Genomic DNA, 14,101 nt, shown 5'->3' with positions numbered 1-14,101 from the left:
ATATAAAGCTGCATTTTACGTAAACCATCCTTAGAGGGGGACATTGAGACAGACACCTGTATCAACAACATCATACACCAAATACACAATATTGACAAAATGAGCATGATCCTATACAATGTACAATGGTTCGGCAAAGATTAGGCTTCTTACAGTCGGCTTGTCTTGGACAATAAAACAAGGATAAAACATTTAAACCTTTAAATCCTCAGGCATGAATACCTGGGTAGTGAGGCCGGTAATTACTTTATGTTACAATTAAAAGTCAAACGACCACTGTTTGTCAACTTGTCAATGTAAAACTCTGATTTCACCTGACCTAAGGTCACCGGACAAGCAATAATAAAATAAACCACAAATTTAGAGGAAAAGAAAACAAACCACAATGAGTCCTTGAAATTGGATATTCTTTTCTTGAAATCAAAGCTTGATGAAATTTTATACCAAAAATAAATAAACTTAAACATTTGATCATCCTGCATGCATTGAACAGATTTGATATGACATGTAGTGAATTCGTTGGATAATATTTGGTGGATTTGGTTGATCTTGTAGGAAAACCACAAATAAAAATATTATACACAGTACAAATTATCTATGATCTCCTACATTGTCCTATGCAGAATTCAACAAAACCCTGAAACCAAATATGCATCTTATTAAAAGTTTCCTAAATCAACAAGCCATAAAAGTGGGTCTCATTGGGGTCTAAGCGTGACACGGGATTGCCGATTTTTTGTAAGCGTGACACGTGAAAGTCAAATTATTGTGTCGGGAAAACGGAAAATGAGGTCTAGCGGGACCCGGGAAATGACAAAAAATTTAGAATTGCTTACGTACATAGTGTAAGGGGGATACGGGAATCAGACAAAACAGTAAGCGGGATCTGGGATTTGGAACCCCCCAATGAGACCCCCATAAAAATAAATGAATCCCCAGTATGTGTTGCTCAATGAAATGTAGCATGTACATGAAAAAAAACAACATATCTTAATCATAATATACATGTAACATATGCTGTAGTTATACAAATTATCTTTTGCAAAATACTAATACAAAGCAAAGGTTCATATTTAATTCATTTTAACATGCTTTCTGTCTCGAATAAGCTTTCAATTTGCCACTGGACAAATGTTGCAGGCCCATAGCCAGGAATTTTTAAGGGGGGGTTCGTTGGACTCACAAACTCGACTTTGACAGTCACAATTCGAACAGAACATTGACTTTAACAGTGCTTATTTGTTTTCAAAGGGGGGTTCGTCCGAACCCCCGAACCCCCCCTGTCTATGGGTATGTGTTGGATGTGAAACAACCATCCATTATTATCACTGTCATCATCATTATCAAAATACCAATGGGACCAAACAAATTTCAAGTGGCAGTTTATATATTTTTCTGATCAACTGATTGAAAATTTAATGGATAGGAAATAAATAAAGCAAAGTGAGGAAAAGGTAAATATCTCAGAAATGTTTCACACTTCATAAAGCTCTACATACTAGACAAGTAGTGGACATTGTTAATATTTACAAACAAAACAATAAACAAAGATGATAAATTTTCAGTGACAAATTGTCAAACTGTATTTCTGTATGTCACAAAGGTCTAACAGTTCAAGTCCCTTTACAAAGTGTGCCTAATTAGTGTCAGGTGTCATCAGTGACCTTTCCAGTTCGAAAAAGAAAAAGTTGTATGAAAATAATGAAGCCTGTGTAAAAATAAATGACCATAATTTATCTCCAGTTTAGATAAATGGTCACTGTAATTTCTATTCATGTAATTTAAGAGAAAATTGGAAAATTCTGCTTGTTTTAAGTATAAATGTGTATTAACCAGTTATTTTAAAAACCATCTTTAAGTCTACAGAATCACAAAAATAATAAATATCTTATTAAAAGCATATCAACAAAAAGGTTCAAATTCAATTAAACATCAAAATAACAAATTTGACAGCTTAAATCACCTGTGTGCTTATTGGGAGAATGTTAACATCTAATTACACAAAATATACATGTTCAATAAATCTTAATATTTTATAGTATTGTCCTTGTGAATTACATATATTCTTCACAGCAGGAGTTGTAATATATTCATACTACCTGATAATTCAAGGTCTCATGTGAATTCATATGTGACAGGTATAAATATACAATTATCACATCAAAGAATTTGATTACAATCGGATAATTGAGGTAGTATATGTGTTATCATGTAATGGTCACTTATGTTAACATCATAAGGACAATCAGGTACTGGTCAATAACTGTCAATTTCATCCATGTCATTATTAAATGGTCTAAAATATGGACTACTGACTGTGTAGATAATATCTACTGTGACCTCTTAAACTGAGAGACTGAGGCAAGACTGTGATAAAATATGCTAAATAGTCTTAAAACGTCTATTTGAAAAATAAATGGAGAATGTGTCCATTGGATATATGCATATAATGTTATAAAAGGTTTAAAAAATAATAAATGAAAGGTAAAAGTGAAGTACCCAAATTCGAACTTAATCTGTGTTCTGTGGTAACAAATAAGTATTGAATATATATAAGTTCCATAACATTTGGTTGAGGCAAACTAAATTTAATGTATACTTATTTTGGGAGGTACATTGTACATATACGACAAGGGTAACACTTAATGCTCCTTCCACTTGCACGACTTGGCGAAGGCACAAAAATTTATATTAAAAATATACTAAAATTAACAAAAATTTTAATACTATGAATACAGGGTCATTCAAATATTCTAAAAACAAGAAGTTTAGAAGCTAATACATGTTATATGGCTGTCATAGAAATATATATGTTGCATGTATTATCTAGGAAAAATTTCATGTATACATGCATGTTTTACAAATGTCACACAAATCGTGTTGACAATTCAGTCTATTATCATCCACTTATAACCAAAATTATGTATAACTCTGATCTTCTTAACATAAAATTATACTTCAAAGCCTCTATTAACAAGCGTTAAACACATTAATGACAAAATGGTACAAATGTTTTATTTCATGCATGTTGTAAAGTCTTCATGAAGTATACCAACATACATGTATATCAAAACCTTAATTTGCATTAAATATAAAATATAAACAAAGTGGGGGAAACTTCTGGTTTTCTAATTATATTTACATCTTATTTTGCATACTTGTAATTACACAAAGTCCACATGCATTTCTTTAAAATTAATATGAAATTCTCAAAATATTTAAGAATGTTGTACATGTTGTAACAAAACAATATAAAAGTCACTCCTTTTCTAGAGTATTCATACAAATTGGATAACAAAAACAAAGGGTTAAAAATATGTAAATTATGAGGACATTAATTATAATTGTTCAATCTGGAATTTCAAACTATAATTATGTCTTTCAAAAGTATCAATGAACATTCCATATATAGATATTGTGACATCATGTTTTAAAACAACAAAATATTTATAGATGATTCTTTTAAATATGATAAATGCACAATAATTATGCCTATCCCAATACGGAGCATAATTAAAGTTGGTTAATTTTTAAATACCTTTAAGTTATTTACATGAACATGATGAAAAGTAAAAATAAAGGTGAAAACACAAAAAGATTTTTTTAAATCACAATCAGACAAATTATAAGATAACATAACATAATATTTTTACAGGTATATCACCAAATACAATAGAAAGGGGGTCTCAAATAACATAATTCCCAATCAAATAAACATAAAAGTCTAAAATCTAAAATCCTTATGGGGATACAATGGCCCCCAGGATTAGTATTATGGTCTTAAATCAATCAAAGACAAGAATTAACAAATTACTACATAAAGAATGTGTCAAGTGTATTTATAAGATAAAAATAAACACAAATATTTACACTGTTTATTTCATGTTCAAACAATGGAGAACCCTTTGAACCCCATAGTTCAATTAACACCATATAGTTAAAACCTGACCAAATCCTAGACATTCTAGAAGGATTTCATAAAATGGTCTCCTTAATGGAAATGAACGGAATTAATATTACATGTATTTGTATTTTTCTTTTTTAAATTTAAAACTTTAGAAGTTAATTAAATCTTTAATAGTTCAAAAATTATTGAAATTTAAATAAAAAAAAGTCAGTTGTCAACAGTCATGGTTGTTTGGCACAACAAAAAAATAAATAATTAATATCAATAGAGTAGGTACAATGTAAAAACTATATCTAATTTTTACATAATATTAATTGACTTGACATGTTTTGTAGATACATGTATAAGTAAAAGTTGACATGTAAAAAAAAATTATGCACTGTATGTGCATAAAATTACAATGTATTAAAATGAAAGGTATGCATAAACAAATTTACATCAGTAATCTATTTAGGAAATAATTTTACATGTATTTTTATACCATGTTGAAGGTGTTAACCAAAACTGTCCACATGTGATATTTACAGTTATTCATACATGTACATGTATATCAAACAGGAAATATAATAAAATGTTCAAATATCTATAATTAAATAACCAATAACAGTACTAGTGAAGAAGGAATGGCAGGTCTTAAAATTCCAAGCTATTTTTATCTATGACTCCGTTATTCTCTAACTTAAATTAATATGTAAAATAAACATTGACCTTATTACAAATTTTTAAATTAAAATTGTAGGCGTTCAAAAATTAAATTAAAGTTTCGTCAGTCCATTGCACAAATCATTGACTGTAAGAATATAATTCCCCCCATTAAGTAAAATAAACACATTTTCAGAATCTTTGATCAGTTGAAAATATTTTAATAGTTTTTTATTCATTGCCAATAAAAAATGTCATAAAATCTTCAAATGATAACTTTTTACAAGATTATTTAAATAAACAAATTCAAATTGACTGTAAAAAAAACTTAATTGACATATACTTGAAAGATACTGAAATTGAAGTTAAACGATCTTTAAGAATTAGACATAAACAAGTGATGATAAACAGTTATATTATAAAAACTAATGTTCAATATACACTGGTGACTGTCTATTATCCAGGCACCCATCACCAATAGGAAAAAATCCAGAAATACCACCTACACTTTTTGGATGTACACTGTAATGAACTGCATGTACTGTATCAAGCGCTATAATCTTGATACATGTACATGTAGATGTCAGGGTTCTCACTAAGAACTTGTATATGCTAGTTTATTAGGGACTCATATTTTGTCCATGTAGAGTCCAAGGTCAACAGTAAGAAGAGGAAATTTATTGCTATATATGTACACTTGTATATAATCTATTATTTCAGTCTCCATGACAAAAAGAACAAAAAAATGACATCAAATTAATGCTGTTTTTTAATTTTTGATATCAAATAATTATAATTTTTCTCAGTCGATACATTTTACAATCTTGATGCGTCTTTGGACTCACAAATTTTGAAAATGATGAGTCTAGACAGATTTTAATGAGTGCAGGTCTCATTGACTCGCTGATCATGATCCATGTACTATAGACAATACAATATTAATCACATTAACATGATAGGTGTATATAGTATAATTGTGAGGTCAGGCAAGAATTGTCAGGTTAACAGATATTGACAGATTTCATTGAGAAAATGATTTACCTCGACATACTTCAATAGCCTTGTTGTCTAATGATGACTTTCTATTTCTTAAATGACATACAAAATTTCTTATATGAATTAAAATCACTGAAAATTAACAATACAGAGAAAATTAAAACCTTTTATTTGGCTGATTTTCAGAACTTAAAACATTTTGTACAAATAGCATAAAACACTGATCAAGGACAAGGCAATGTAAGAGTTTTGACAGTAAGACCCTTTTTTTTCGTCCATTCATGTCGTGTAAATAAAGTTTTTGAACCACACTAGTATACTGAACATGCTGAACAATCAACATACACATTTATCAGGTCCGTAGTCAGGAATTTCCAATGGGGGGTTATTTGGACTCATGAACTAGACTTTAACAGTCACAATTTGAACAGAATGTTGACTTTAACAGTGCTTATTTGGTTTCAAGGGGGGGGGGGGGGTTCGTCAGTATTATAAACATACCCCTGGCTACGGGTATGTTTATAATACAGGCAAGTTCAGATGCCAGAAAAAAAGTAAAGGTTAAATATAAAGATACAAACAAGAATAATTGTCCATAGGACACCATATCTGCTCACACTGACACTTAGATATACATGTATTACATAAATTTACCCTTTCAACAAATGTATTGAACGAGGGATAACAACACAGACCAGTTAAAATAATGCCTTTACTATTGAAAGGCTACTATTATAGATTGTCCATAAAAATTTACATCCTCATCATGACCTCATGTTTACATTGCTGTCAGTTTCATTATAATATAATATAATCAAAAATTCTGTTCTGTACTTCTTTGTCTGTTCTTTGCCTTCCTTTTCTCCAGCGTCTTTTTAAAAAAAACTGAAAATGAACTTATTACAAGATGTTTAAATTTGGTTGCTACATTTTTATTGTACAACATTATGTTTACTTATAAAGCTGGATATCCTGCTAAATACAAAATACAAGATAACAAAGTAAAGCTATAAAAACGACATCCTGCAAGAAAAGACAAAATATGTTGACTAGTAGTGCTGATATATATACAAAATGTATATATATAGTATAATGAATATCAAAGACTTTCATTTGCACCCCTTACCTGTGTTCCGTCAACAAGGGGTCCAAATGAAAATCTGTCCCATGTGTGTGATTCCTCATCTTTCAGATTTACATGTAGATGCAAAAATATTGATTTATATTATTATCATCAACTATTTGTTTGATCAACATGATCAATGTCAAGGATAAACCATTTTCTACTTTCTCCCTTTGATGTTAATGTTAGTGTTAAATTATGTACAAAGTAGACATTATCACATACATGACATAGTCTTGTGTCCACTACTAACTATCCTTACAGGGTTACAATTTGGTTCCATTACTTACAATGGAGCAAAACAATTAATAAAACGATAAACAGATAATCAGGTTTTCTTTACATACATTGTAGATATCGTAATATATCAATGTAAGATATCAATGTGTAGAAACACAATAATCTATGTAAATCAACTCTTGCCAAATGATGTTAATGGTAATTTTTCCTACATAACAATAAAGTGTACACTTTTATTTAGACAATAAAAATCGACTGATTTTGACAAATAATGTAAAATCTTTTCCAAAAATAATCGTAACGAAAATTATTTCAGACCTCTGACGAATCACAATAAGCCATTATAAGGATATTTTGTCAAATTACAGTAAAATTTTAACCAATTTGATGCTAACGGTAGCATACATGTAGGCTAATCCAGGGGGCCCGGCCACCCCCACTTTCGTGGAAAAAAAAAAGTTTAGTAATTAGGGAATCGCTGAAGCATAACTGTAGCAGCCCCCTCTTATGAAAGGTTCTGGATCCGCCACTGGGTAGTGTAAAATGAAAGTTTGATGCCATAAGGTAAAGGGCATGATTCCTACCCCCTTGTGATTAAAAATTTAAAAAAAAACATTAAAATAAACTTACACTTTCCAGGAGGACCCTTTCCAGTGCCTCGACTAATCTCTGAATATTCTATAAACACAGCACCATCCTTATTAAATTTTAAAGCACGTTTTCCATATTTATACAATTCGTGATACTTGAAACGACAATCATCCAAAGATTGACTTTCGAAGTTTTGAAAAAACTGTGCACATTGGTAACACACTGACCAAGCCTGTTCCTCATTGACAGCATTATTAAAAGCTACTAATATATCCTCTAATGATAAAGAATCTATAAATATTTCACCATTCTCATTTTGGCTCGTATTCGCCATAATCCCATTTTATCTATCCGGTCGTTTCGAACACATGTCACGCTTTGATCGCACTCATTTCGGTTGAATACCGAAATCTTTATTTACCTCATGGGAGATAACTCTAAATTATTTAGCAACAATCTGAAAATCAAAGCCCACAGAGTACTGTAAGTACGATCTTCCAGCAAAGACAGGGTTTATAAATTAAAATCTCGTTGTTAGTGTCAGTTTATCATTAGCTCTAGGATGATAGCATAGTTCAATTAAAATGTGCAGAAATTAAAAGTATATATAATCAAAAAGATGAACATTGATAAATATTTCAACACAAATATATGACTACTAATAACGAATCATGTAAAATAAATGATAATTTGCAAATAATTTCTCTGATATTTCTTCGAGGTCTTCAATGAATAAAGCATTTTAACTAAACATTTATATTCTTCTTAATTTGCTTTCCTGAAATAGCTGAAGACATAAACTGCACATACAAGGGTTTTTGCAATGTAATCGTTAACTAACCAACACTGACAAACCCGTCTGATATGTTTTATTTGCTGTAACTCATATGCAGCCTTCTTCTGTTGTGAAAAAAGAAATCTACTAACTGAAACTGTGATGCACCATGACCGTAAGTGATTAAACTGTTACATGGAAAGTTTCTTGACAACCTTGCCATCTTGGATTGTATAATCATGACAGCTCACAATCGGTCTAGTTCTTTGCTTAAATCGGCAAAAATGTATAAACAGAATAGCAATTTATGTGTTAGTCTGTTTATTCAGATACAGAGAGAAATTCGTGACTTATTGATGTTTTGATGATTTATTGCTGTTTCTACAAATACAAAATATTTTGTTTCTTTTGGATTCGTGATTTTTTTTAACTTAACCATATAAGTGATAAATTGTGTTTTTGGTAAAACAATGCTTATGAAATGTCCATGTTGTATTCGTATTTTCTAAAAGCTGACTATTAAACCTACATGTATCTTCTCATAACTCATTTGAACATTTAATCAATGTAAATTGGGCAATTAAAAATAATAGTTATCATAGGTACCAGGATTATAATTTAGTACGCCAGATGCGCGTTTCGTCTACATAAGAATAATTTATAGCTTGAAAAATAGCACAGTGTCACATACTTTTTATGGAAAAAGCATGGTTGAATCTACATTTTGACAAAGTATAAAAACAATCGATTTATTGAAATACCAGTGATCGTCTACATTTACAACAATTACCAGTACCTTTTACAGATTTTATGTTTGCTTTAAATCATCAATAATTGCCGAAATTTACATACGGTAACATGTAAGAGAACTGACTTTAAATAATTCGAATAAAGCAGCAATAATTATTGCCCTTTGCTAGATATAGATTCTATAGGTTACAAGAGCGCAATTATTCGTAATGCATTTTCCATAGGGTACCACTAGTGTTCCGTATTTTTTTTCTCGAAGACTACACAAACTAGGGAAAAACGGGTGGCAGTTCCTGTTAGTACAAATGCCAGTGTTGCATTACAACCAAAAAAAAATATAGGGTCATGCGGCTCAAATTGACTTAAAATGCAGTTGAAAAAAATCGTCTACTTTTTTCGCTTAATGAAAAAGGCATATTTTTAATGGCTCCGACGTGCAGAAATTAAAGATATTTTCTATACTTCGTAAAATGTGAATATGATTTTCGGCAATTTTTAAACCTAATTGGATAAGCTTTCGATTAAATATAATTCCAATCCTGTATCAACCAATCAGAAGCCGTATAGGATTCTATTCTGAGTACCATCTTGGGGTAAAAAACCTGCCGGTAAAATGTAAACAAATAATTGCGCTCTTGTAACCACCAGGAAAACTCTTTACAAAAATTCACGACAAATGACTAGATTTTTAGTTCCCATTTGTTTTGTTTTTTTCTTTTAGAATAGCGATGTTTCTCAGTTCTGTGGTCTTGTCTCATTGTGTGTTTATTTACAACTCGTGCGCTATGCCCGTATCTGTAGTAACGTTGCAGAGTTCAACGAACGTAATATATGTATAACTGCTAAATGTTTATTGATTCGAGATTTCGTTATCAATAATTACTTAAAAAACGTTTAAAAATTATTTCATTACTACAAATATATATGTGGTTTTGGAAGTTTGTTTGTACCTGTACAGAAACCTTAGTACAAAAGGGATATCCCATTCTCATTTTAGAGTGATGTTGTGTTTAGAGCCAATACATACATTTATGTAAAATTAGTTTTCCTCCGAAATAAAATATTCTGAAAGGTTATTAATTTAATTTAAAACAACTTAAAGCTTAAGCCATTTCAATTGATATTTTATAGTGTGTCTTTCTATGATGCAATGTTACACTCATGATTGTTTCAGAGAAGGGTGAAGGTTGGTACATTTTTAAACGTTCCCCTCTACTCGCCGACTTGTTTCTTTATTATTATGAGGCTGACTTCATGCAGGAACTTCTTAGGAAGAAAGATAAGAAGTTAGCAATATCCTTTAACTCTACTTTTCGCTATATAGATGATGTTCTTTCACTAAACAATTCAAAATTTGGTGACTATGTGGAACGCATCTATCCAATCGAACTAGAGATAAAGGATACTACAGATACAGTTAAGTCGGCTTCATATCTTGACTTACATCTAGAAATTGACAATGAGGGTCGGTTGAAAACAAAACTTTACGACAAAAGAGATGATTTCAGCTTTCCAATTGTGAACTTTCCATTTCTAAGTAGCAACATTCCAGCAGCACCTGCATACGGGGTATATATCTCCCAATTGATACGATATTCCCGTGCTTGCATTTCCTATCATGATTTTCTTGATAGAGGTTTGCTGCTAACAAGGAAGCTATTAAACCAAGAGTTCCAAATGGTGAAGTTGAAATCATCCCTTCGTAAATTTTACGGACGCCATCACGAGTTGGTTGACCGTTATGGAATAACCGTTTCACAAATGATATCGGATATGTTCCTTACGTCGTAACTACAATCCCCTTCCCTTTCATGAATATGACCTACCGAATTAGACAATTTACCGGATTTGTAATCACATAAGCAACACGACGGGTGCCACATGTGGAGCAGGATCTGCTTACCCTTCCGGAGCACCTGAGATCACCCCTAGTTTTTGGTGGGGTTCGTGTTGTTTATTCTTTAGTTTTCTATGTTGTGTCGTGTGTACTATTGTTTTTCTGTTTGTCTTTTTCATTTTTAGCCATGGCGTTGTCAGTTTGTTTTGGATTTATGAGTTTGACTGTCCCTTTGGTATCTTTCGTCCCTCTTTTTTTAAACCCGCTGCATTTGTTTGACCCTATCCTAAGTCAGGAATCTGATGTTCAGTAGTTGTTATTTTTTGATGTGGTTCATAAGTGTTTATCGTTTCTTGTTTTTTTTTCTCTCCATATATATTAGACCGTTGATGTTCGTTGTAAACCAAGCCGCTCCGTGTTGAAGACAATACTTTGACCTATAATGGTTTACTTTTTACAACTGGGATTTAGAGTTGTATCATTGTCACGCATACCACATCTTCTTATATATGTTTATTTAAATAAGAATTATGTAAACTTAGTTTTCCTCCGAAAATATTCTTAAAGGTTTAATTCAAAACAAATTCATTAAAATATTTTGATATTGCTTTTGTCAGTATCGACATTGATTATGTTTTTAATGTATTATAACATAACTACATATGTATCACTTCACAATTATACACATGTTAGTCCTATGGTACTGTGTACTTATAGTTTGGAATTTCACACTGTCGTGCTTTTAGACTGCTTAAGCCGTTGAATGTATGGCCAATGCCATTTCAATCTAGAAAAACATTATTTATTTATATGTTGTTACATCGTTATGCTTTGAACTAGCATTCGATAACTGCCAGTTCTCTCATATCGAATCTTTGCGCCGTCTTAAGAGTTATATTTAGGTTTTTTAGTGCTTCGTATCGATCTAAAGAGTCAAGCCAATCCCAACTGGGTTTTTTTTGTGGTTAAAAGAACCTTGAAATAGAAATTGAAATGGGAAATGTGTCAAAGAAAGAACAACCCGACTAAAGAGCAGAAAACAGCACAAGGACATCACCACTTTTATACTCCTTGTTATTCTTATCAGTTTTGGTCATCAATGGGTCTTCAGCACAACGAAAAAAATCACACATTCGGAGGCGGGCTTCAGCTGGCTCCTTAAACACAATTGTGTACTAGTTCAGAAAAAAAATGGACGTCACACTTATTTCCAAAACATATAAGTTAGTTCTTGTGTTGTTCTGTCACGCAACTATTCCAAGTCAGGAATTTGTTATATAGTGATAATGGTTGATTACTCTTTGTCCTTTTTCTTTTTCGAATTTATTGTCTAGCACAAATTAAGCCGTTTGTTTTCTTGCTTGAATTGTTAAAACGTTCTGACATGCTGGTTATCATACGTTGTTGTTGAAAGCCGTATGGTGACCTATAGATGCTCAGGCCTTGAATATCTACGACATGTGGTCATAGTAAATAGTTGTCAAGTTCATTGGCAAAAGTTCATTGGCAATTACCACATATCCTATAAAATGTCAATTGAAACAAAGATACCAGAGAGATAAATTAAAGTAAGTTTGTCACGTTGCCGTTCTTTCTGATTTCTTTTTTATTTGGGAAGGGGGCCCATTTACTAATAATGTTTGGTTTGTTACTATTTCAACGGCTGCTAGACACAAACTAGATATAATAAATTCAATTTTAAAATTGTTAAAAACTGTTTAAATTTCCATTATTGTTTTAATCAACAGAGATCAATGTGGATAATGCGAAACTTTGATAAGCCCAACAATCTTAACACAATGAAACCAGAAGACACCAGGCTAGATGACGATATCAATTAAAAAATACTTAAAACTGAAAAAACACACAAAGTGAATCGCTATTTTTTAGATTGACTTAACAAAATCTCTTCTGTAATTGATTTCTTTAATTCCATCAGTAATTCCTTTTGTGGGGGGTTTCGGTATCGATCTTTCAGCCTGTTCTGAACTTAACTTAAAAAAAACTTTATGTTATAAAGTAGTCCTCTGAAATACTTACTTGTATTTTTGGCCTATTATTCTTCTTTGCCAATTTGGTATCTGTATGTAAATCTAAACTACATTAGCTAGTTTTAGTTACCAATTCCACATTGAAACCATGACCATATCTAGAAAAAGAGCAAAACCCCATAATCCACCAATATATATGAATGATACACTGATACAAGAGGTTGAAGAACATAAACATTTAGGGTTAATTTTTCAAGAAAACGGTTGTTGGGAAAGTCATGTAAACTATATTATTGATAAAGCTACGCCTCGCTTAAATCTTATAAGGAGTTTAAAGTTTAAAGTTTAAGCTATCGCGTAATAATCTACAAGTTATATATATCAGTTTTATCAGGCCTATTCTTGAATATGCGGATACTGTGTGGGATAATATACCAATTTATTTAAAGGACAAACTAGAGAGCATTCAAATAGAAGCGGCTCGTATAGTCACAGATGCCACTAAGCTTTGCTCTAAATCTAATCTTTATAATGATACTGGTTGGGTATCTCTGAGTGAAAGAAGACCCAGACATAAAATTATTAAATTTCACGAAATGTTTCATGATCAAGCTCCTAAATATCTCTGTAGTCTCGTACCTCAACAACTATATCAAGTCTATAACTATAATACTAGAAGTGCATTTAATGTCCAAAATATGAACTGTAGAACTACCTTTTATCAAAACTCTTTCCTACCATCTGTTATTCGTGAATGGAACAGGCTTCCACAAGACGTTAGATGTAATCCATCAAAATTTACACTTAAAAATTACATAAATCGAGACACTAAGAAAGTCCCTACATATTATAATACTGGTTGTAGAAAAGGCCAAATACTTCACGCCAGACTCCGGTTGAACTGCAGTGGCTTAAATGAACACCTTTTCCAGAAAAATATTGTTCTTTCAAGCCTGTGTAAATGTGGGCAAGTTGAGAGCAGCAAACATTATTTGCTAGAATGTCATGATTATAGACTCATCAGGGCACAAACCATTTCTACACTACCAATATATAATGTACAAACATTAGTATCAGGTAGTGAACTCGTCAGTGATGAGGAAAACGAAAATATTTTTAAAGTTGTACAAAGATTTATTTTAGAAACAGGGAGATTTGGTCCATAACAATTATCTTTATGTCGATGTCGATTTAGATGTTGAAACTTTGATTTAATGTTACCTTTTTTTCGGAACATTTACACATTTCT

General features: G+C 31.5%; 1 protein-coding gene across 4 annotated transcripts in view; it reads right to left on the bottom strand.

Annotated features, from left to right (window-relative positions):
- The window catches only part of LOC143079374 (protein spire homolog 1-like), a 74,704-nt gene extending 66,796 nt beyond the window's left edge, over positions 1 to 7,908 (bottom strand). For 3 of the 4 annotated variants that reach the window (XM_076254656.1, XM_076254657.1, XM_076254658.1), the window contains exon 1: positions 7,539 to 7,908. In XM_076254656.1, coding sequence (XP_076110771.1) covers positions 7,539 to 7,833 — 295 coding nt within the window. In that variant the 5' untranslated portion in view covers positions 7,834 to 7,908. The remainder of the gene's footprint in view (positions 1 to 7,538) is intronic. The other variant, XM_076254659.1, reaches the window with a different exon arrangement.
- Positions 7,909 to 14,101: the final 6,193 nt, after the last annotated feature.

Source organism: Mytilus galloprovincialis, chromosome 6 (assembly GCF_965363235.1).
Source record: "Mytilus galloprovincialis chromosome 6, xbMytGall1.hap1.1, whole genome shotgun sequence".
NCBI classification, from domain to species: domain Eukaryota; kingdom Metazoa; phylum Mollusca; class Bivalvia; order Mytilida; family Mytilidae; genus Mytilus; species Mytilus galloprovincialis.
This window is presented reverse-complemented; position numbering and strand designations above follow the sequence as displayed.